The following is a 22,046-nucleotide window of genomic DNA, read 5'->3' as shown; positions in this document are numbered from 1 at the left end:
TTCTCTTGCAATGTGCAACTTACACAGTCTTTTTGTCCTGTCGAAGAAGTTTTGAAGAAAATTCACTTAGTACTTCCAGGAAAGCCAGATTAGGAGGTGGATATTCTTGTCCTTTCTGATTTTGGTATTTAAAGGCAAATTCTATGCCATCCCTGAAGTAAAAGAAAATATCATCTTATTTTTCCGGATAGCTAGGGTGGTTCTCTCAGTGGGCTAGAATTTCAAAACAGTTGGGAAGGCAGCGAAATCATCACTAAAGGTAGTAAAATCTGATAAATTCAAATGGTAAAATAATGTTAATTTGTATGACATATTTGCATAATATTTAATTTTATTATTTACACTAGAAAACTAAGTTGTGAAAAATAGTAATAAAAAATAATTAAGCAGCCACAAAATTAAATTCATATGTGTATCTTTTAGGGGTAACAGAATACCCTGGAAAGATAATTAGATTGCCAGAAAATTTGGTTATTAGAGTTGGTCATGGTACCAAGTAGCTGTGTTGAGTTTTTGTAAGGCACTTAATTTTCTGTCATTCAGTTTTTAGTTATCAAATGAGGTTGACCAAATCAGTATTGCACAGTTTTTAAATTCATGTCTCCCACATTTTCTCACCATCTGATAGACTAGACAAGAATATTTTATTAAACTTTACTTTCTTATACTTCATAAGATGAAAAAATGGGCGGTTTAAGTGTTTTTCAAATTAAAAATGCCCTCCTAGTTGAGAATCACTAGACTAGACAATCTCTAAAGTTCTTATAACTTGAAAATTCTATCATTTGTCATTTTAAAAATGGGTCAAATAATAGAAAGTGTTTATTTAGCTCACTCACTTGTGAAGTGTGGCAACTGCTTCTCGTGTCTTGATTTGGTCCAGTCCAAATGTAAGGGCAAAGCGACGTGCCAATTCTTTAATGCCACTCACATGGGCAGATGTCCTATCTAGGTTGGGACCTTGCTCTTGAACAAGTTCATTAAACAACTAGTAGAAAGAAAAAAGAGAAAAAAGCCTACAGCTAAGAAATATTTATTTTTGAATAAGCAATATAATGTAAAAATATTTAGAAGTCATACAATAAAATATGTATTTCCCTCCTTCTATTTAACTGTAGCCACACCATTCTTCTCCAAGTAATCTACTAGTTTCTTGAGCTCATTTTCATAATAGTTGTGTGATTAAATGCAAAGAGGAATTTATTTTTAATAAGAAAATAATGCATTTTGGGTTGGGAAAAGGAAGTATGTTTATAGACATACTATATATTCATAAACATCTATTATTCTTTTTGTTGTTGTTTTCACAGGAAAGGCAATATATTAAATATAGAGTTCAGAACTTTTTGTTTTTTCACTTATTATACCTTAGACAAGAACAGTATGTAAGAGAAGACTATTTGGATATATGGGGTTATGATTTTTCCTACCGAATAACAAAATATAGGAAAAAGTTCTTAAGCTGAGTGGAGGGGTTTTATAAATTACATATACGTTACATATATTGTGTCAAAATAACAACAAAAAGAAAACTCTGGAGTACTAAAGAATATAAAAGCAATCATCATGTTACCATCAAAGTCAGAAACTTAACTGTATCTGTACACATCTGCCTCCCCTCCTATTATGAGAGATGAATAGTCGATGCTTTCATCTAAAGCCACCCCCTCCTTACATCCTGGATCTCACTCCCTTTTACCTACTCAGTGCTTTTGCTCCTGTGCTTACTGTTCTCTCCTGCATCATTAACTATTCCCTCTCTACTAGATGCATACATCTTTAAAAAAAACCCAAAAAAACCCTACCTTCTTAACTCCAATCACCTCTGCCAGCTACCAACCCATTTTTCTGATTCTCTTTATGGCAAAAGTCCTGAAAACTATTGTTTACATCTGTTTTCTTCAATTCCTCACCCCCAATCTCTCACTTCACTCTAATCACACAATTAAATTGAAATAGCTCTTGTCTTCTATTAACTATGTTGTCCACCTTTTTAGTTTTCTTCAGCAACAGACTTGCCTAAACTACTTACTGCGCCATGACTGGAAAGAGCAGTTTTCCCAGAGATTTTGAAATTTATTCACAGGTAATTCTTTATAAATGCTTCAACTTTAAAATGTTTTCACAGATAGTTGTACACAATAGCTTCAAACTTTAAAATTTACATTTAAAGTGAATACAAAGAATGTATTTCAGGGGGCCAGCCTGGCGGTGTAGCGGTTAAGTGAGCGCGCTCTGCTGCGGCGGCCCGGGGTTCGGATCCCGGGCGCACACCGACGCACCGCTTGTCAAGCCATGCTGTGGCCGCGTCTCATATAAAGTGGAGGAAGATGGGCACAGATGTTAGCCCAGGGCCAGTCTTCCTCAGCAAAAAGAGGAGGATTGGCAACAGATGTTAGCTCAGGGCTAATCTTCCTCACCCAAAAAAAAAAAAAAAAAGAATATATTTCATTGTACAACATTCACAGAATAATAAAGTAAAAATTCTCTTTTTATCTTTCCCACTAAATATCATTCTTCTCTCCAAAGGTAATCAATGTTAAAGTTTGAAAGTTTTCTAGACCACTTGAGAAACATTAATATATTACATATACAAAGTTTTAACTTTTACATAAATGGTACTGTACTATATATTTTGTCCTGAAACTTACTATTTTTCACTTAATATTTTGTTTTATAAATATTTTAGATACTTCAGAGTATCACAGTTTATTTAACCATTTCTCTGTTGATGGACATGTAGATTATTTCCAACTTTTCAATAATACAGAGATTGCTGCAATGAAATATCTTTTACATATATATCCTTTTCCACCCCTGCACCGTATCTATATACAGTCATGTGCCAACTAACGATGTTTCAGTCAGCAACGGACTGCATATATGACAGTGGCCCCATAAGATTAGTACCATATAGCCTAGATGCGTAGAAGGCTATACCATCTAGGTTTGTGTAAGTATACTCTACGATGTTTGCACAACAACGAAATCACCTAATGACACATTTCTCAGAGCGTATCCTTGTTAAGTGACATATGACTGTAGATACCTAGCAGCAAAAATACTGGTTTAAAGGGAATACATATTTTATTTTTTTTTGTGAGGAAGACCAGCTCTGAGCTAACATCTATTGCCAATCCTCCTCTTTTTTTTTTCCCCGCAAAGCCCCAATAGATAGTTGTATGTCATAGTTGCACATCCTTCTAGTTGCTGTATGTGGGACGTGGCCTCGGCATGGCCAGAGAAGCGGTGCGTCGGTGCGTGCCTGGGATCCGAACCCGGGCCGCCAGGAGCGGAGCGCACGCACTTAACCTCTAAGCCACGGCGCCAGCCCGGAATACATATTTTAAATTTTGAAATATAATGCAAAATTATATTCTAAGAAGGCAAGAGCAATTTCTTTCACATGAAACTTTTTCTTCACATCTTTATCAATCATTGGCATTATCAATCATTTTAATTCATGCCAATCTGTTCAGCAATATCTCCTTGTTTCACTTTGTATTTCATTATTAATGAAGTTATGCTTCTTTTCATATGTTCATTGGTTTTTAAGATTTCCTTTTCTGAAAAGTGATTTTTCATATCCCTTGCCTACTTTTCTATGGGATTTATTTATCTCTTTTATTGATTTGTAGGATTTGTTATATATGATTGAAAATATCTTCCCCCAATCTGTTATTTATTTTTTAACTTTGTTCAGAGTGCTGGTTGATGTATAGATCTATTTAAGTTTATATATACCATCATTTTTTTTTTCACTTTGTGGCTTCTTTCCTCAGTAAGAACTTCCCTACTCCAGGATATTAAAATATTCTCTTTTATTTTCTTATAAACTTTTAATTTTTAACATTTGTATATAATTTACCTAGTAGTTATTTGGGTATATGTTAGGTAGGGCTATAAATAGCTATTTTTCCAAATACACAGTCAATTGACCCATCATCATTTATTAAATAGGTCCAATCATTTCCCCACTGATTTGAAACAAGACTTTTATCATAGACTAAATATATACATACATACCTATGGCCACTGGCCCCCCCACCCCAATCTCTATATTAATTTACTAGGCATTTACTAGGAATCTTATTTATGCTATATATGTGACATATTCTCTTATCTGGATATTACTGTTGCCTCTTCCTCATTAAATACTTTTAAAATGTATTTTTGTTTTTATTTTTAAATAATTACTTTTCAAATACCCAATTTAGCATTTCATCTGGTCCAAGAGTAGATCACTTTAGGATTTCATCTATTTGAAATGTGAACTATAGTATAATCTTCCAAAAGAAAAGACATATAAATATCTTTGTACCAGAAAGTATCCATTGTAATGTATTTTTATAATGACATAATTTAAATGAGGTAAGATACCTAGCACATACTAAGCACATGGAAGTGCTCAATAATATTAATTCTACTCTTTATCTCTTTCCTTTCAAATTTCTTACCTGCTGTAAACTGAGAATGAGGGTCTTGGCACACTGAATTTTATCAATCTGCCTGGTTTTACTCAGTGTTTCCTTAATAATATCACCATAGTCATTGTAATACTGTGAGAAAAAGAAAGAAAACATAGTTTTAAAATTATTGAAATTTCATGAGATAAAGAATGGGTTGGTGAAAGAAATGGAAAGGTGTGATAGAGGTATTTAATTTCTCCTTCTTAAACATACTGAGAGTTAAAAGATATTATCTAAAGTTAAAGGAATATACATTTGATACTTAAGATTATGAAATAATTAATAATAGTAAAACTTAAAAAACTAGGAATTCTAAGAGGAGAGGAAGTGATACAGGTGAGCAAAATTCCTCATTCTTTATAACATGCATTTCATAGACATCATTTAAAAGGTGAAAAATCAAGAAATAGAACTTTGGTAGAAAGTTCCTGAAGAACTAAAACCAAAACAGTTAAAACTGCTTACCTCTGGGGAGTGGGCCTAAATAAGGGGGTTGTGCAGGTTAGGGTAACAGACTTAACTTTTCATTTAATACTTTTGTATACTATCTCATTTTCTTCCCTAATATGTCTATATTTTACTATTATAATAAAAAATAAAAATAAAAACATTGTGACTGAGAAAAATTTAAATAATTTCTTTATAATTCAGTTTTTTGACACAGGATTTAAGGAATTTTCCTTGTTGAGTACATAATTAGGAAAAGCTTTATTTGAAACCATTAAACCCATATGTTATTTCCAAGCTAAAGCCTAAAACCTATAACCTATGTGAAGAAGTGAGTATATCAGCTTGGTAGCTGGATTTTTATAATCTTCAAATAGATGGGTATGCTTCCATGATATGAGGTGCAAAAAGGGAAACAGCTCAAAAGAATCATCCTTTCAGTGCAATTAAAAATTATCCTAGTGCAGAAAAAAAAGAGAAAGATATATTGACACTAAAGTGGTTCAAGAGGCAGATCTCTAATAAATTCAGGTTTGTAATGATCACATAAAGCAGTGGGGCAAAAGCCACATAGCCAAGGATATATAACAAAGAGTAGCAAATAGCTATTAGAATACTCACAAAAAGATTAAAGCCTATACACAGCAGAGGTATGCAAAAATTGCTAAGGATGATAAACACTTTGGAGCAGGCTCACTTCTTGAAACCAATGCAGTATTGTTAATGGATGACAAGGAAAAACCATGGTAAGCTCATATTCATCCATCCAAACCCTGTTTAGACATTACAGTACTTTAGGAAGCCTTCTCTAGTTCCTCTCACGTCTCTCTCTATAGATCCTGTGCTTGCTTTGTGATTTGTACATCTATCACTACAATAATCATGCTGAGGCTTTATGGTCCAGTGGAAAGAGCTAAACTTTGAAGCTAGACAAACCTAAAATCAAATCCCAATTTTTGCTACTTTAATAGTTGTGTAACCTTGGAAAGTTATTTACCCTCTCTGAGCCTTATCTGTATCTCTGAGCCTATCTCCTTATCTGTAAATGATGATATTATTTCCTACCTCACAGGGTTATTGTAATCAACAAAGATAATATAAAAGTTGAGAACAGTGTCTCAAATATAAATGGCACAGAACACATAGGGAGCCATTCATTATTAGCATGTTACATTATATTATGTTTACATTTCAGTTTCTCTGTTTATCTGTAACTCCTCAGTGCAGAAATCATGTCTTACTTAAATCTCTGGCTACCCGCACAGTGATCATCACACTGCAGTTGTTCAGCAAAATATCATAAATTAGTTTCTATGTCATAACTAGAATTGGACCATATCTAAACATGGATAAAGACACAAGTGGATTAATGGCACACACAATATTCTGAACATGGGCAAAATAAAATATTGTCCCTGACAGGAGAACAAGGCAAAAACACGTAAACTGAGAAGTGTTCCCTCCTCTCTGTGCCTGTCAGCCTGTATTATAAAGATTTCTGAGCACTGCTTTTTTAGGGGGTCAGGAACAAAATGGAGATTATAGAAAGGAGAACAGCCAGTGGGGTGAGCACCTAACAAAGTGCTGTCATATGAAGAATGGTTTAGAACTCTTCAACATCTCCTTACCTCCCTCAGGAAAAAACCCAAACTCCTCACACAGTATATAAGGTATAACCTGCCACTTTCTTTAAATCTTATCTCTAGCTCCTTTCTCACAAGCAATCTCCGTTACTATATCAAATTACTTGCATTTCCTCCAAACAACTCCTATTCCTTTGTGTCTTTGTACATGAAGGTCAATCTGCCGATAAGTCCTCCCACTGCTTCTTTGCTTGACTAATTTATGCTTATTGTCTCAGACTTAGTTCAGAAGTCACTTCTAAGCAGTTTTCATTAACCCTGATATTTCTTAAGAGTTGGGTATCTGTTTTATATATTTCCAGGAACCCCTATACATACCTCTCTTATACTGTATAATGCAGTTGTCTAATTACTTGACTATCTCCAGCTTTAGACCACTTTACAGCAGGAATTAAGAAAGAAGTCTTTGTAACTTTAGTGCCTGGCAGGTGGCATGGTACATACACACAGTAGACACACTTATAAAAAAATCTGAAGAAATGTCATAAGAGAGATTAGCTTTCTTCCATGTTGATCAAGAGAGTCCATGGCCTCATGAAAATGAAAAAGTGCTCTTTCATATAAATGTGAGGCACTCCTACTTTATGGAATTGATATAATAGTAGAGATTGATAAAAAAGCTTATACTTATATAAAAGAGAGAAACTTTGAATATATCAAATAATCATTATATAGGTAAAAGCTGTCAATTTTAACTTCCGTCATCATCCTTTCGTTTTTAATTTCAAATTTCTCTGCCACTTGGAGAAAAATAAGAATATGAAACTATACCTTCATGTAGTGTTTGAAGATGTCTGCAGCTGCATGCATGTCAACAATATCATAAATGATAAGTTTGCTGAAGGCAGCAAGTAGATTCCTTCTTTTATGTAAGGCCTCAATTTTATTAGCTTCATCTTCTTCATCACCCTCTAACCAAAGAAAACAAATTGGTTATGAACTTTAGCCCTTTATTCGAGGTAAAACCATGTAGACAATCTGTATAATAAAAAACCAGCTTATATTATAAGCTTTACAAATAGGTACAATTAAGTTTTAGATGGTATAAAAGCTGTTAGTTATACCGATTATTTTAGGGTGTTATATTTAGTTTATATTATATACTATGTTATATATAGTTTATATTTACACACTCATCTAACACTTGTTAGGCACTAAGGTTCCTACCTTCTAGGAGACTCTCATAGCAAAGACTGAGATAAGCAAACCATATATAAAGAGTTTTTTTCCTGATACTTTTGTCATAAACTCTTGTCTGTGTACCTTAAAAATGCTATCTTTTCTTATTTCAATATTCCTTATGTGCAAATATATTTCCACAGAGAAGAAATTTCTGGAAATTTTAAAGACACAGGGAAAAAGTTTCCTTCCAGAAAAATATAAGGGGAGTAATGGAAATATATGGGGGAGTTAGTTTTCAGTGCTTGTCCTAAACATGGTTATATTATCAGCTGAGAAATAAAATACATTTTGCAAACCATGTTATACACATATACTTTTTTTTTAAACAAAATCCTATTAAGTACTTTCAAAACAAGTAGTGTTTCTTCCTCAATTTTTAAATTCTTAGATCTCCTTGGCTTGTCTATTTCTAATCCTAGGAAAGTTTTCTCCATAAGGCTCCAGATAATAAAAGTTCACACATCTGTTATAGGCTCTGTACTGATCCTCTCATGTCTTGGCCTGCCCTTATTTGGGGACAGTGCTCTTTCTTCACATGTATATATTCATAAAAGAATTTACTCTCAACTTCTCTCTTTCCTTTCTACTAATTGGTCCTGCTGTGAAGCATTAATGCTTTGAGAAGTTGGAAATCTTTTTGCTTAAGAGAAGTAGCAGATAAATTTTATCTTCTGAGATTAATATGGACTTTAAATATACTGTTTCACAGTCTAGTATTTTCTAGAACTGTTTTAAATTTTAGAAAATTTTAAATTTTCTAAAAACTGTTCTGTTTTAAATTTTCTAAAATAGAACTGTGGATCAGATATGCCACAAATCTTATTTTAGAGAGCTTAAGTCATCTATTTCACAAATAACCTATTCTATATAACACACATTTACAATTATTTATATTCAGTCTAATTTTGCTAAGTTATTGCAGGCTCAGCACAATTTTGACTGGTGAGGTTTGATAACAGTCTTTCAGCACTTAATATCTTATAGTTATATTTTGTTAATTTAAGTAATATATGATGATCATTCAGGAATAGAAAGCAACTCAGATGCTTTCCTTTAGAAAAATTGTGAACCTGGATGCAGTTCAATTAGAAACAATATCTATCCTATATATACATTTTGCACATGTGGGAAATGACAAATGTACATAATTGTTCATTACAGCATAGTTTATAACAGCAGAAGACTGGGAACTAGCCAAACATCAATCAATATGAGATGGATAATACCTAAAATATGCTATATTTAAACAATGAAATACTATGTAGCTATTAGAAAAAGACTAAGGAAGCTCTGTGCTTCTTGATAGGGAAAGATCTCTAAGGCACTATGTTAAAGGAGGGAGACTTCATTGTGTACATTTTTATTCTTTTTGGTTTCTTAACTACATGAACGTATTGTTATTAACATTTTTTTTTTTTTGGTGAGGAGATCAGCCCTGTGCTAACATCTGCCAATCCTCCTCTTTTTTTTTTTTTTTTGCTGAGGAAGACTGGCCCTGGACTAACATCCATGCCCATCTTCCTCTACTTTATATGGGACACTGCCACAGCGTGGCTTGCCAAGCAGTGCGTCGGTGCGCGCCCGGATCTGAACCCGCGAACCCCGAGCCGCCGCAGTGGAGTGGGCGCACTTAACCGCTTGCGCCACTGGGCCAGCCCCTTAACTTTTCTTTGAGAGAGAAATTCCAGTATTTTTTATGATTAAATTTGAATTTTTTTCCTCATAATTTTTGGGATTGAGACAAGACCGATACTGACAAGAAATAGCTACAAATACCCATGCTCTGGTTCTCCTCGTCCTGGTCAATGAAGACGTGATCCATCACAAAACTGAGGAGTTCAGACTGGAGCCCAGTATCTGGATTAAACACCAAAGGCTGAAGGCCTTCCCTGCCACCTGTCATTAATTGGTGGCTAAAAATCATCAAAAGATCACAGAGTAACATGAAAGCCTGAAATGCAAAAGGAATTCATCAGTAAAATATTATATAAATATAGCTAAAACTACAAATCAATGTCGATGAGACCATACTAAATTAAATACAGTTCAATAACAGTACCATAACAGAAATTTTGAGTATTTAAATTCCAACTACTTAGTTTTAATTTCCAAACAATAAAATTACTTTTTCTCATTAAATACTAGTTATATTTAAGACTTTTTCTCCCAAATAGAATCTATTTCTTTTACTTGGCTGTATTAACTCAAAACAGCTGGTAAGACACTTTGACTTGAAAAAAAATGAGGTCAACTCAACTCTGGAAATACGAAATTGATACAATAAATTACGACAGAGGTTAGAAATCAATCACATACTCCTTAATCAAACAGTAAGCATAAATCTTAAGAAAAACTGCATATTCAACAAATTACAATGCAGTATTATAAACCTATAAGCTACTATTTTGGATTCTTCTTTAAAAAATCTAACGTAAAAAACAAATCTCTAACAGTAGGTTTAAAATTGAATTCAAGACCATTAACATAAAAACCAATATCTAAAGGCTTCCCAACAAAGTTAATTACATAAGAGAACTTTCGATACATTTCTCCAAAGAGAAAGCATTATAGTTATGTTGCCAAATTTGCCCTATTTAATGGATAGTATGAAATAAATCTGTGTCGTCAGTTTATTTTAACTGAAAGACTCTGTTGTGGGATAAGTGAGGGCTCTGATACTTCAAAACAATCCACTCACCCCCTCCAAAAATCGATTTCTATGGGAAAGCACAATTTTGGCATGTGTTTGGAGACAGCTATATACTTGCCTGTCCACCTCCAGCAAAAATCATGGCAGTTCATGCTCTGACTACACAACCATGAAATACATAAAGATATTTAGAAAGAGCCACATGAAAAGAGGGAGCCGTGAAGAGAATGTTTTTACTAAGGCCATAATTTTGGATATCACCAAACAGTGACGACGTAGAAACACTGAATTTTTGGCTTAAATATCCAGAGCTAGGTATTTTTAGACAGCACTGGTGGGATTCAGAAGGTTTAGAGAATAAGGTTTAGGAAAGACCATCTCTGTTCCCATTTTAAGTTAGATGCTGATAACTCAATAGAAGAGACCTGTGATAACCTATTTGTAAGAGATAGCAAAGGACAACTACTACTATACCCTTTAACTAGACTCTTTTTCTAGCCCAACATCGTAATAAAAAACAGTATGGAAAAGATATATTCTGTTTTATATAAAAGTATTTCCTAATAGAAGAACAGTATAATTAGTTTACAAAATTACTTCATGGAAATGGTACTGCTTTGGGCTCCACTTTGACCCTCTTCAGGCTGCACTCCTTCTCAAGGAGTGAGGAGTCTGTTGGACCAGATATAATGGGATATCCTACCTATAGCCCTACTTCTAAACCTTCTAAGTCCAGGTACAGGGACTCAGGGATTCCTTGCCCTATCAGACCTGACTCTGCTACCAGAGACTGCACAGACCACGTCCCTAGGCACATTGCATCTTCAATGTGTATATTCCTAGGCCCCAAGGTGGTCAAGGAGCAGCTGTTTGAGGGGGTGATGTTGACTGAGTTTGGACATGTGGGCTGAAGTGTTCACATGCATGTGTGAGAAGTTCTTCCTGGTGTGGGAAAGAGCTGAAGGTGAGATGAGAAGAGGGCCAGCTCCCCAACCCTCCAAGTTCTGGCATAGAACTCTTAGGAGTCAAGAATTCTAAATTTGAAGCTGACCTTCCAGGTCATTATAACAGTATACTCATCAAGGTAAAAAGACATAAACAGGTTTATTAGCTGGCTTTGTAACTTAAATATTCAGACATCTATACTCTTGTCCCAGGTCCCATAAATGTTAGGGATGGACCTATATGCTAAGAACTGCCATAAAAAATTACATCTTCCAACTGTTCTTCAATACATTTGAGTTATTTCTATTGAGAGCTCTTAACTGATAATTTCTTACCTGTTCCTTTACTGGAGTATTAACATTAGATAAGCACTGTTGGCAAACAGCCAAAAAGGATTTCACTGTTTTCCTCAATACCAACAAATCCTCCTGTAAGACACATTCAAATTTGCAAGCATGAATTACAGTATCCCAGAAAACTTATCCAGAGGAAATAACAAATGGGAAATGACCAAATTGGTTTATTATCAAGGAAATTCACAAAACCAAATTTATTGCTGGGAACCAAATCATATAGTAATTCCTAGTTATCCTAACGGAAGGGGGGGGCAGGGAAACTGATAATCACAAACACTCAGTTCTATTTAGCTATGGAATGCTCAGTATGATTTCCTCTAACATATTTTCCTTTATAAATATGGTTTACTTAAGCTGACATTAAAATTGTTAACCATTCCTATAATACACACTACCTGGTAGTAAGGTGAGGGAGCACAGCAGCTCATTGAAAAAATCAATTAAGCAATAAACATGTACTGAATTTCTCCCATATTCTCAGCATTCTGCAAAACGTCAAGGGAAAAAAGATAACTTTAAGATAGTGTCCATGCCCTCAAAGAGTTAACAACCTAGCAGGGAGTTAGACCAATTAGAGGGTAATTTAAGTGTTCAAATTTTTTTGTATTAACTCTAATAACTGTAAGCAGAGATAGCTGACCGGGATAAACTTTCATAGGAGGATGGGCTTTAATTTAAGATCAGATAGGTGACTAGGATTAATTAGACGGCCATATAATACTTAATATCAAACATCTGAAAAGTATAAAAGGAAATTTAAATTTGTCAGGCTATAATGTGTCAGGCACTGGTTTGAGAGCTTACTGTTATATATCTTTATATTGATTAGAAGAAGTTGTCATTATTAACAAAGGTTTGAAACCAGGACTGTCTGATATCAGAGCTCATAGTCTCACGGACTAATGAGCAAGACGTACGCAGATAATTCAATATTAAATCGATATTTAAAATAGTAATGAAGAGTAACTAAATGAGCAAAGGCTGATGTAGGAATCACTTTAAAAAAGCACTCTATTAAATTAAAATTCTTTAAGCTACTCTTATTTTGTACAGATGACAATACTTATTCCTTTTTGGAATCTACACATCCCAAATAATGATACTTAAAAAATTATACGCATGTTTCCTTTTGCTAATATGAGTACAGTATTAGGAAGAAGGAATAAGCTCATCTTCTGCAGAGTAGTAAAAAGGACATTGCTTTGAGAATCTTTGATGTTCCTGCAGATGAACATCCAATAACCAAACCTCAACATTCCTTAACCTTCTTTAATTTCAAAGATTCACAATGCATTAGGAGAAACAGATAAGGGAACAGGCAGCTGCAATAGAATGTAAGGAGTGCTATGTTGGAAAACCTAACCTAGAGCCAAGAGCAGTCACAGAAGGGTTCCCAAAGAACATAATATAGAAGCTGAGTTCTGAACAACTAAAAATTATCTAGCTGTAAGAAAAGGTGTTCCAGAGGACACAGAATGTTCAAAAGCCTAGCAGTGCTTTTGAGAGACTGTTAATTTATTGTAGCTGGGGCATAAATAGGGAGGAGTGGCAAGAGAAAAGCTGAAGAGGAAAACATAACCCATTTCCATTTAAATGAAAGACCATTTAAGATGCTATGTTAAAATCATTTGGAGATTATCCTGATGGTAATAAAGAACTACTGAAGAAGGATTTTTATCATGAGAGTGCTAAAATTTTGTGTTAAAGAATCATATTCTAAGCAGAACTGGGGAATGATGTGGAATAAGGAGGCTAGTTAATAGTAGATACAGTCTTCTGTTGATGGCTTATTATGGACCAAGCACTGTTTTAAGGGCCATAAATTTAAATCTCACAATCACCCTATGAAGTAAAGTGGTAATATTCCTATTTTACAGATGAGGAAACTGAAGTTCAGAGCACCCATAGATTCTAAGTGATAGAGTAAGGATTGAAACCTAGGGTTACCTGACTCTAAAGTCCATGCTCTTAATCATTATTCTATATTTTCTTACATATTAACAAAGGCCATAGGAATAATCTTGAATGAGGGCCTGAAAATAAAATGTTGGCAGTAAAGATGAAAATAGATTGAAGAGAAATTAAAACAACAGAAATGATAGAATTTAGGAACTAATCGGAACAGAGGCTGTTGATGATTACTCCTAAATTTCTAGGTGGTCTGTACTAGACAGATTATAGTATAAGTCACCGAAGTAGTTAACCCAGGAACAAATGCTAAGGTAACAGTTCAATTTTAGAGATGATGATCTGAGATGCCTGAAAGATATCCTCTTGGAGATGTCTAGTAGGCAGCTGAATATATGAGTTCAAAGCCCAAGGGAAAAAATTTGAGCAAGAATAGAGATTTGGGGGTCCTCAGCATTTAGTAAGTGATGGAAGTAGATGAGATTGTTCAAGGGGAATATGTAGAGAAGGCCGGCAAAAGTATCCTGGGGAATACCAATATTTAAAAGATGGATGAGGGCTGGCCCCGTGGCTTAGCGGTTAAGTGCGCGCGTGCTCCGCTACTGGCGGCCAGGGTTTGGATCCCGGGCACGCACCAATGCACCGCTTCTCCAACCATGCTGAGGCTACATCCCACATACAGCAACTAGAAGGATGTGCAACTATGACATACAACTATCTACTAGGGCTTTGGGGGAGAAAAAGGAGGAGGATTGGCAATAGCTGTTAGCTCAGAGCCGGTCTTCCTCAGCAAAAAGAGGAGGATTAGCATGGATGTTAGCTCAGGGCTGATCTTCCTCACAACAACAACAACAACAAAAAGATGGATGAGAAAGAAGAGCTTACGAAGAAATCTAAGAAATGGTCTGTGAAGCAGGAATAAAACCAGAAGAACATGGCATCCCAGAGGTATGGAAAGAAAACACTTAAAAATGGAATAATTTAACAATGACAAATGCCACAGAGAGAAAAGACAGACAAGGATTAGAAAGTATCCCAAGGATACAGCAATGATTAAGTTGTGAGTGACCTTGGGGAGAAAACTTTCAATGGAATTACAAGAGCTGAAGTCAGACTACAGATGGGTTGAAAGGAAGATAAAGAAGAAGGCCTCTTTCAAAAAAGTTTGACTGTAAAGAGTCAGAGAAAAACAGGATGGCTCCAGAGAGGTCTTTTTAGGATTCATGGAAGATTTTTTTTTTTGTCTTTGTTGACCTTTTTAATAGAAAACATTTGAGAATGTTTGCTGAATGAATGACGGAAAGAAAAACAAAAAGAAAGCCATCCTACTAACTAGCTATGTGACCCTAGGGAAATTATTTTATATCTCAGGATTACAGATTTTTAAAATCTATAAACAAGAGAGTTGAACTATGGGGGCCGGCCCGGTGGCACAAGTGGTTAAGTGTGTGCACTCTGCTGCAGCGGCCCGGGGTTCGCGGTTCGGATCCTAGGTGCACACCGATGCACCACTTGGCAAGCCATGCTGTGGTGGTGTCCCATATAAAGTGGAGGAAGATGGGCATGGATGTTAGCCCAGGGCCAGTCTTCCTCAGCAAAAAGAGGAGGATTGGCAGATGTTAGCTCAGCGCCAATCTTCCTCACCGAAAAAAAAAAAAGAGAGAGTTGAACTATGTATTCTCTGAGGTTCTACGGCATTCTCTGATATTCTACTGAATTAACTACTAAGCACTCAAATGAGAACAGACAGGTGTTAACTGGTAAACCTTTTAGTATTTAAAGGATGAATGTTCACTGTTCCATTGCTAGTAGCTAGAACAGTGCTTGGCACATGGCAGGTGTTTAATAAATATTTACTGAGTGAAATGCAAGTATACATAATACAGAAGATACCACAATCCTAGGGGCAAAAGTGTAATATGTTTATTTTCTCAAATAAACAGTTAATGTGTCATATGTAAAATGATTACTTGCCAATTCACCTGAACAGTTGTAAATTTAACAACACAACTAAGTAAGCAATCTACTGATGACTACTCAGTAGCAGTATTTTAAGAAGAAACTGGAAATCGGAAGCAACCAAGGAAATAGAAGCTAAAGGCCTTCTTTAGCAGTAGTTTGGCCTAGATTTGTATGCAACCTAAATATTATTTGAGTGCTCAAGAAAGTTAATTTAATTGTAATCAGATTCCATTGAGAGAAATATAAATACCAACAGTTTAGGTAAATGGGCACAGATACTGCACATTTAATAGAGTTAGCTAATCTCATATAGTAAATCCCTTTGAACAGCTGGGAATAGAATTTAGGTTCTTGTGGATTTCAGAACACAGTGCTTTTTTGCATTCCACAACTTTCCACTTCATTATGCTAGCATCTTACATTTCATTTGATTTAAATAGTTGGAATGATGATTCCCAAGACTGTGATTTTGTTCCAGTTAAGGCAGGCAACCATTACTGGGACATGTGATAGTATCTTTAGAAATTTTCAGGATGTTAAATTAATTTTTTAAAAGAGGTTCAGGATTTGCCAGTATAAAACTCCAGTATTGGGATAACAAATAAGTTTCATAAAGTGGGCTTTGTTCTTACTGACCTCTGAAAAACAAGAATAGATGATATTCAAAAGGAAAAGAAAAAGAAGAAAAGAAGAAGCAATATAAAAAGATTCTGAATAGGGCAAACAATAAGAGCTTGGACAAAACAGCAAAAATTAGCACATTTACTTCAAACTCCTTTAAAATAGAAATCATTGACTGTTTTCAAATTTGAGAAAATTTGTTACATTCCTTATATTCTGGAATAGAATACCTTCGTCTCTCCTGCTGTAACAGCTGTAAGTCATTATGAAAAAAATTAAATATGCTTAACTTACACTGAATAAATAGGAGCATTTTATATGCAGTATTTCATTTTTTTCTGGGCTAGAATTCCATGATAAAATTAATGTTTACTGGCACTTACTCTGTACCAGGCACTAATCTAAGCTTTTCACATATTAAGTCAACTAATTCTCACAACTGTGATGGGTATTGATATTATTAATCACTCCCATTTTACATATGAAGAAACAGGCACAGGTATTAAATGCAGGCCCAAAGACACACAGCTAGTAAGTGGAGGAGTGAACTAACCCAAGCAGTTTGCCTCCAGAGTCTGTGCTCTCAACCATTTTGCTATAATGATTTCTTTCTATAATATGAAAAAATTAACATGTTGAAGAAACAGGCAGCCTTATAGAGGTAAGAAATTTGAAACTCAAATTACTCAAATATATTTATATACAAACAGAAAAGCCAGTCAACCCAAAAGATGTTGAAAAAGAACAACTCAAGAACAAGGTATGCTAATTATCCAGACTGCAATTTTAAGAAACTAGAATGTTTAGGGAGTACCTCTACCACTTGGAACACAATGGAATTTTACTTAAACTACCTTTCTAGCCAGAGACCTGAATTACAGGGGTGAGAACTGAAAGTAAAGAGTGAATGGAAGAGTAATTCTGCTCCTTTCTCTTAGTCCACATAAACTATATGGACTAAGTATACGGCACTTCTTTTCAAATGCTTTTTCCTACCAGAAATCTTATTTTCTCTTATTTTCGGAAAGCACCTTGGCATCAAGAGCACTCTTCCTAAAGTAGCTATGGAAAGGAATTCCAACGGGTCAGATGATAAGATTAAACTGAGATTTAAATTAAATAACATCTTGGCTTTATTCTTTTGTATCAAGGACCTAAACCAGGTCAAAGATCTCAGAATATGAAAATAAAGCCTGTTAAGAATTTAGTGATCAATTTTCATGATAAAAAGAGGCATAAAACTAAACTAATTACTCAGAATAGGCAAAGAGGGTAAAGTCTAGTAAACAAGACCAAGGGGTTACCTTACTAGGCCAGGGATCGGCAAACTTTTGTGTAAAGTGTTAGATAGTAAATATTTTAGGCTTTATGGATCATATAGTCTGTCCCAACGACTTAACTCTACCATTGTAGCATGAAAGCAGCCCTAGACAGTACACAAACGAATGAGCATGGCTTTGTTCTATTAAAACTTTACTTATAATAACAGGTGTCAGGCCAGATTTGGTCCATGGGCTGTAGTTTCCCCAGTCTGTACTGGGCTATAAAGCTCTCTGGAGGCATAAACTATGTTATGGTTATCTGTACTTAGAACAGTTACTAACACATAATGAAGATTATTAAATTATTTTTCAGCTCAAGTAAGTCAATATCCATACTAAATATGAAAAAAACTGACAGAACTAAAACTTGGGATACATCAGTGAGCGAGAGATAAAAAGCCTCATCATTGTCTTAAGGTAAATAAACCCTATGTCACACTTTTGAAATTGCTTTCTTATATGAATAACTGCTACCAGCTTCTCTTTTGGGGGCGAGGAAGGGAGTGTGCTACTTTTGTGAATACACAATAAAATAACTATTGGATATTTAAACCCCAGTTGTAATACCTAGTTTTCAGTGTTGTTGCTGTTCTTGGCGATTTGAATCCCCACCTGCTGACTCCTGCAAGTGCCTCAAAGGCTAATCCACTTATGATCCAGGCACCCTTATGCTGCCTACTGTAGTTCCAAAACATCTTCTGATTTCTCTTTCCTGTAGTGTACAAAGATGAAGGAAGCTAAAGGAGGAGGAGTCAGAGGGACAGGGGAAAAGTAGTGACTATTAGGACCAAAGTGAGAGATTTGAATTCTCAAATTATTCCAAAATATAGATGGAGGACAAAAATCTACCATGCTGTATTCCAAACCTACACTAGCTACTGAGCATGTTTACATACTCCCATAGCCTTAGATAATAGTTTATTTAGTATCAATTCTTGGTTTTGGTAGGGGAGAAAATTAGGAAAGCATAGAATAGGACTGCGATTTAATACCATCAAAACAATAGTTATTGTTTACTGAAACACGTCTTTCAATTTAATCTTCCCAACAACCCTATCCAGCAGTGACGATCACACATTGGGAAACTGAAGTTCAAAAGAGAAGGAGCCGGCCCAGTGGCGCAGCGGTTAAGTGCGCATGCTCCACTGCGGTGGCCGGGGATTCGCTGGTTCGGATCCCAGTGTGCACTGACGCACTGCTTGTCAAGCCATGCTGCGGTGGCATCTGACATAAAGTAGAGGAAGATGGGCATGGATGTTAGCCCAGGGCCAATCTTCCTCAGCAAAAAGAGGAGGATTGGCATCGGATGTTAGCTCAGGGCTGATCTTCCTCACACACACAAAAAAGTGAAGTAACTTGCTTATCTTTGTCACAGGTGGTAAGAAATGGAGCCAAAATGTGAACTTGGATTTAACTCCAAAGACCACGTTCATCCAAAGACCATGTTCCAACACAAAAAGTGCTGGAAATACACCCTATTTATAAACTGGAGCTTGTTATGTATATAAATTGGGTCAGCAACAAGAAGTCATTTAACAAATACCTAGTAATTATAGAATGGCCACTGGAAAAAACATTTTTAAAATAAAAAACCTACTGTAGGGCGGCCTGGTGGCGCAGTGGTTAAGTGCACGTGCTCCGCTGTGGCGGCCCGGGGTTCGCAGGTTCAGATCCCCGGCGTGCACCGACGTACCGTTTGTCAAGCCATGCTGTGGCGGCATCCCATATAAAGTGGAGGAAGATGGGCACGTATGTTAGCCCAGGGCCAGTCTTCCTCAGACAAAAGAGGAGGATTGGCACTGGATGTTAGCTCAGGGCTAATCTTCGTCACAAAAAAAAACAAAAAAAAAAGATTAAAAAAAAAACAAACCTGGGGCTGGCCCGATGGCGCAAGCGGTTGGGTGTGCACGCTCCACTGCGGTGGCCCAGGGTTCACTGGCTTGGATCCCGGGCACGCACCGATGCATTGCTTGGCAAGCCATGCTGTGGTGGCTTCCCATATAAAGTGGAGGAAGATGGGCATGGATGTTAGCCCGGGGCCAGTCTTCCTCAGCAAAAAGAGGAGGATTGGCAGATGTTATCTCAGGGCCAATCTTCCTCACAAAAACAAACAAACAAAAAAACAAAACCTACTGTAGGAAGGAAAAATGCATTACTATATCACTCGAGATATTAAGTATGATAAGACACCTATTTCCTTTCTATTCAAATAAATGTCATGAAAGGCAAGTGAACGTCTTTTATCGCTAATTTTGGTGGAGAAAATCTCCAGTCTCTGTACTAGAAAGTGACAAGTGTTATGTTTTGTTTAAATAATCTTAATGTTATTTAGGCCTCTGATAAGTTCAGTTAAAATACATTTTTACATTATAATAACTGTTATTTAGAATAGATCTTCTCAGTTCTGGCTCATTACTTAGATAATGAGGTACTAAATATCTTAAGGAGTTTGAGTATTTAGAAGTTAGATGCTTTCAAGACCACTGTCCCTGTATAAGTAAAAATAGCATCCAAGTGGACAGGCTAGTGAAGCTGAGGAAGCCTTATGCTGCCCTTCAAGGGGTAGCAGGGTATTCCCTACCGTAAATCAAGCTCCAAGACTGGAGGCCCAGAAATAGGGTTGCAAACACAGCATGGCACTCTTAATGGAATGTTGGAATGATAACTCATAAGTTCCTTTCTAAGTTGAACATATTTACTTCTGGTTTCCAAAGGATTTTTTTTTTCCTCCCCAAAGCCCCAGTACATCATTGTATATTCTAGTTGTGAGTCCTTCTGGTTCTTCTATGTGAGCTGCCGCCAAAGCATGGCTACTGACAGACAAGTAGTGTGGTTCTGCACTCGGGAACTGAACCCGGGTCGCTGAAGCTGAGCACGCCGAACTTTAACCACTAGGCCATCAGGGCTGGCTCTCCAAAGGATTTTAGAATGTTAGAGTTGGAAAAAATTTTGGAGAAGTTCTGAATTTGGTATAAACAGCCATTTACTTCTGTATTCCAGATTTTTTTTTAAAAAAAGAACATTCTGAGAACTGAACAAGAAATGGATATAAAATGGATCTTTCTCCTCTAACAATCCCAGACCCACCATTCAGGCACTTGAGATAAGACATATATTAATAGAAACATAACTATCAAAGAACGACTCTGAAGTCATGAAGCAATCAAAAGGAACGGCTTAAAACTAACTAGACAGTTACTGAGGATAGAATTCTCAAGAAATAAAACGTAGGGAGAAAAGATTCTAGAAGAAAAGAATGAAGTAAAATAGTTATACACTATTAAAAATTTGTTCCTAGAGGGATAGCTATTATTTCCCACTCTTGGCCCCATTCCCTTCCCTCTCAAAGCAGTTAACTCTGACGATGGAGAGGCGCTATCTGTATTTTGTTATTATAGGAATTTGGGGCAAGGACCTGAGTGAGCTATCTCTTTCTTATTCATTGGTATTCTAAAGGACTTGGAAGAGAAGAGGAAAGGAAGAGGTGTAGTAAGCAGTCTGCAGATTTTTATACATCTGAGCCTATTTCTAGCACTTTTCTAGGAATGTATGTTTGTATGAAGAATAGCAACGTTAAAGGAGTCTCCTCACAGGGGCTGGCCACCACCAGTCTCACTCTAACTCCTCCCTTCTCCAGTCTGTTTGGAGGTGAACAAGCTGGAATTTGCAGAGGAGAACCTTCAGTCAAGAGGGTAATGGAGGAACAAATTTTGCAGCTAAACATCTCAAAAATGATTTGATTTGTAGCTACCTGAGGAATGTTGACTTTAATTTAAAGGATTAGAAACAGGGCCAGGGTCCAGAAGGCAGGAATTTTTGCCCCAGGCCCTCCCTACTGCTGTCTAGAATAGGAACATGCAGGGTAAGGCAGAGAGCACTACAAATTTAAGACTACAGAGAGTAGGACAGCTCCTCCCAGGAGAAAAAAAAAATTGAGGATAAATTCTAGGGGCAATAGGGGCATTATTTTAGCCCTAACTCTTATTTACCTGGCTCTTTAAATGTCTTTGTGTATGTCCAGAAGGAGCTGAAGGAAGAAGGATGTTTTCTGCTACAGAGAAGAGAAACTGAAGGCTGCTTCTACAGGACCAGCACTAGGGGGCACCGGAGCAAAGTATACTGAGCATGACATGTGAGACTGCCAAAGAGCTTCCACTCTGGAAATTAGGGGAACAGAGGAAATACCCATTGGTGAAACCCAGTGCACTTCCATTTCAAATAAAGATCTAATCCTGTTCTTGATATAATCTTTTCATACACTTCATTTTATAAAGTAGTGTTCACTGTTGAGTTAAATTATAACTTGAATGTAAACTTCAAATATAACTACCATTCATAATCTCCTGAATGACAGTGTTCATGACAATAAAGAAAAATAAATTTTAGAAAGTACTCTCTAAAAAGCAATTTGGCAATATGTATCAAGCCTTAAAAGTATGTACAATCTTTGACCCAACAATTCCATTCCTAAGAATATAATACAGATGAAACAATTCAAAACATAAATAAGCTTCGGCACCAGAATGCCCATCATGGCATTA

General features: G+C 36.0%; 2 protein-coding genes across 4 annotated transcripts in view; one reads left to right on the top strand and one right to left on the bottom strand.

Moving 5' to 3' along the window:
* Nucleotides 1-21,714, top strand: part of PCCB (propionyl-CoA carboxylase subunit beta) — a 128,236-nt gene extending 106,522 nt beyond the window's left edge. Inside the window, exon 15 of the mRNA XM_058552605.1 lies at nucleotides 21,527-21,714. Within this exon, the coding sequence (XP_058408588.1) occupies nucleotides 21,527-21,576 (50 nt within the window). The 3' untranslated portion in view covers nucleotides 21,577-21,714. The remainder of the gene's footprint in view (nucleotides 1-21,526) is intronic.
* Nucleotides 1-22,046, bottom strand: part of STAG1 (STAG1 cohesin complex component) — a 366,147-nt gene that overhangs the window by 24,642 nt on the left and 319,459 nt on the right. For all 3 annotated transcript variants that reach the window (XM_058552570.1, XM_058552581.1, XM_058552562.1), the window contains 6 exons: nucleotides 11,672-11,764; nucleotides 9,518-9,692; nucleotides 7,331-7,470; nucleotides 4,458-4,559; nucleotides 840-988; nucleotides 24-152 (listed from right to left, as the gene is read on the bottom strand). In XM_058552570.1, coding sequence (XP_058408553.1) covers nucleotides 24-152; nucleotides 840-988; nucleotides 4,458-4,559; nucleotides 7,331-7,470; nucleotides 9,518-9,692; nucleotides 11,672-11,764 — 788 coding nt within the window. The remainder of the gene's footprint in view (nucleotides 1-23; nucleotides 153-839; nucleotides 989-4,457; nucleotides 4,560-7,330; nucleotides 7,471-9,517; nucleotides 9,693-11,671; nucleotides 11,765-22,046) is intronic.

This window comes from Diceros bicornis, chromosome 2 (genome assembly GCF_020826845.1).
Source record: "Diceros bicornis minor isolate mBicDic1 chromosome 2, mDicBic1.mat.cur, whole genome shotgun sequence".
Lineage (NCBI taxonomy): Eukaryota > Metazoa > Chordata > Mammalia > Perissodactyla > Rhinocerotidae > Diceros > Diceros bicornis.
This window is presented reverse-complemented; position numbering and strand designations above follow the sequence as displayed.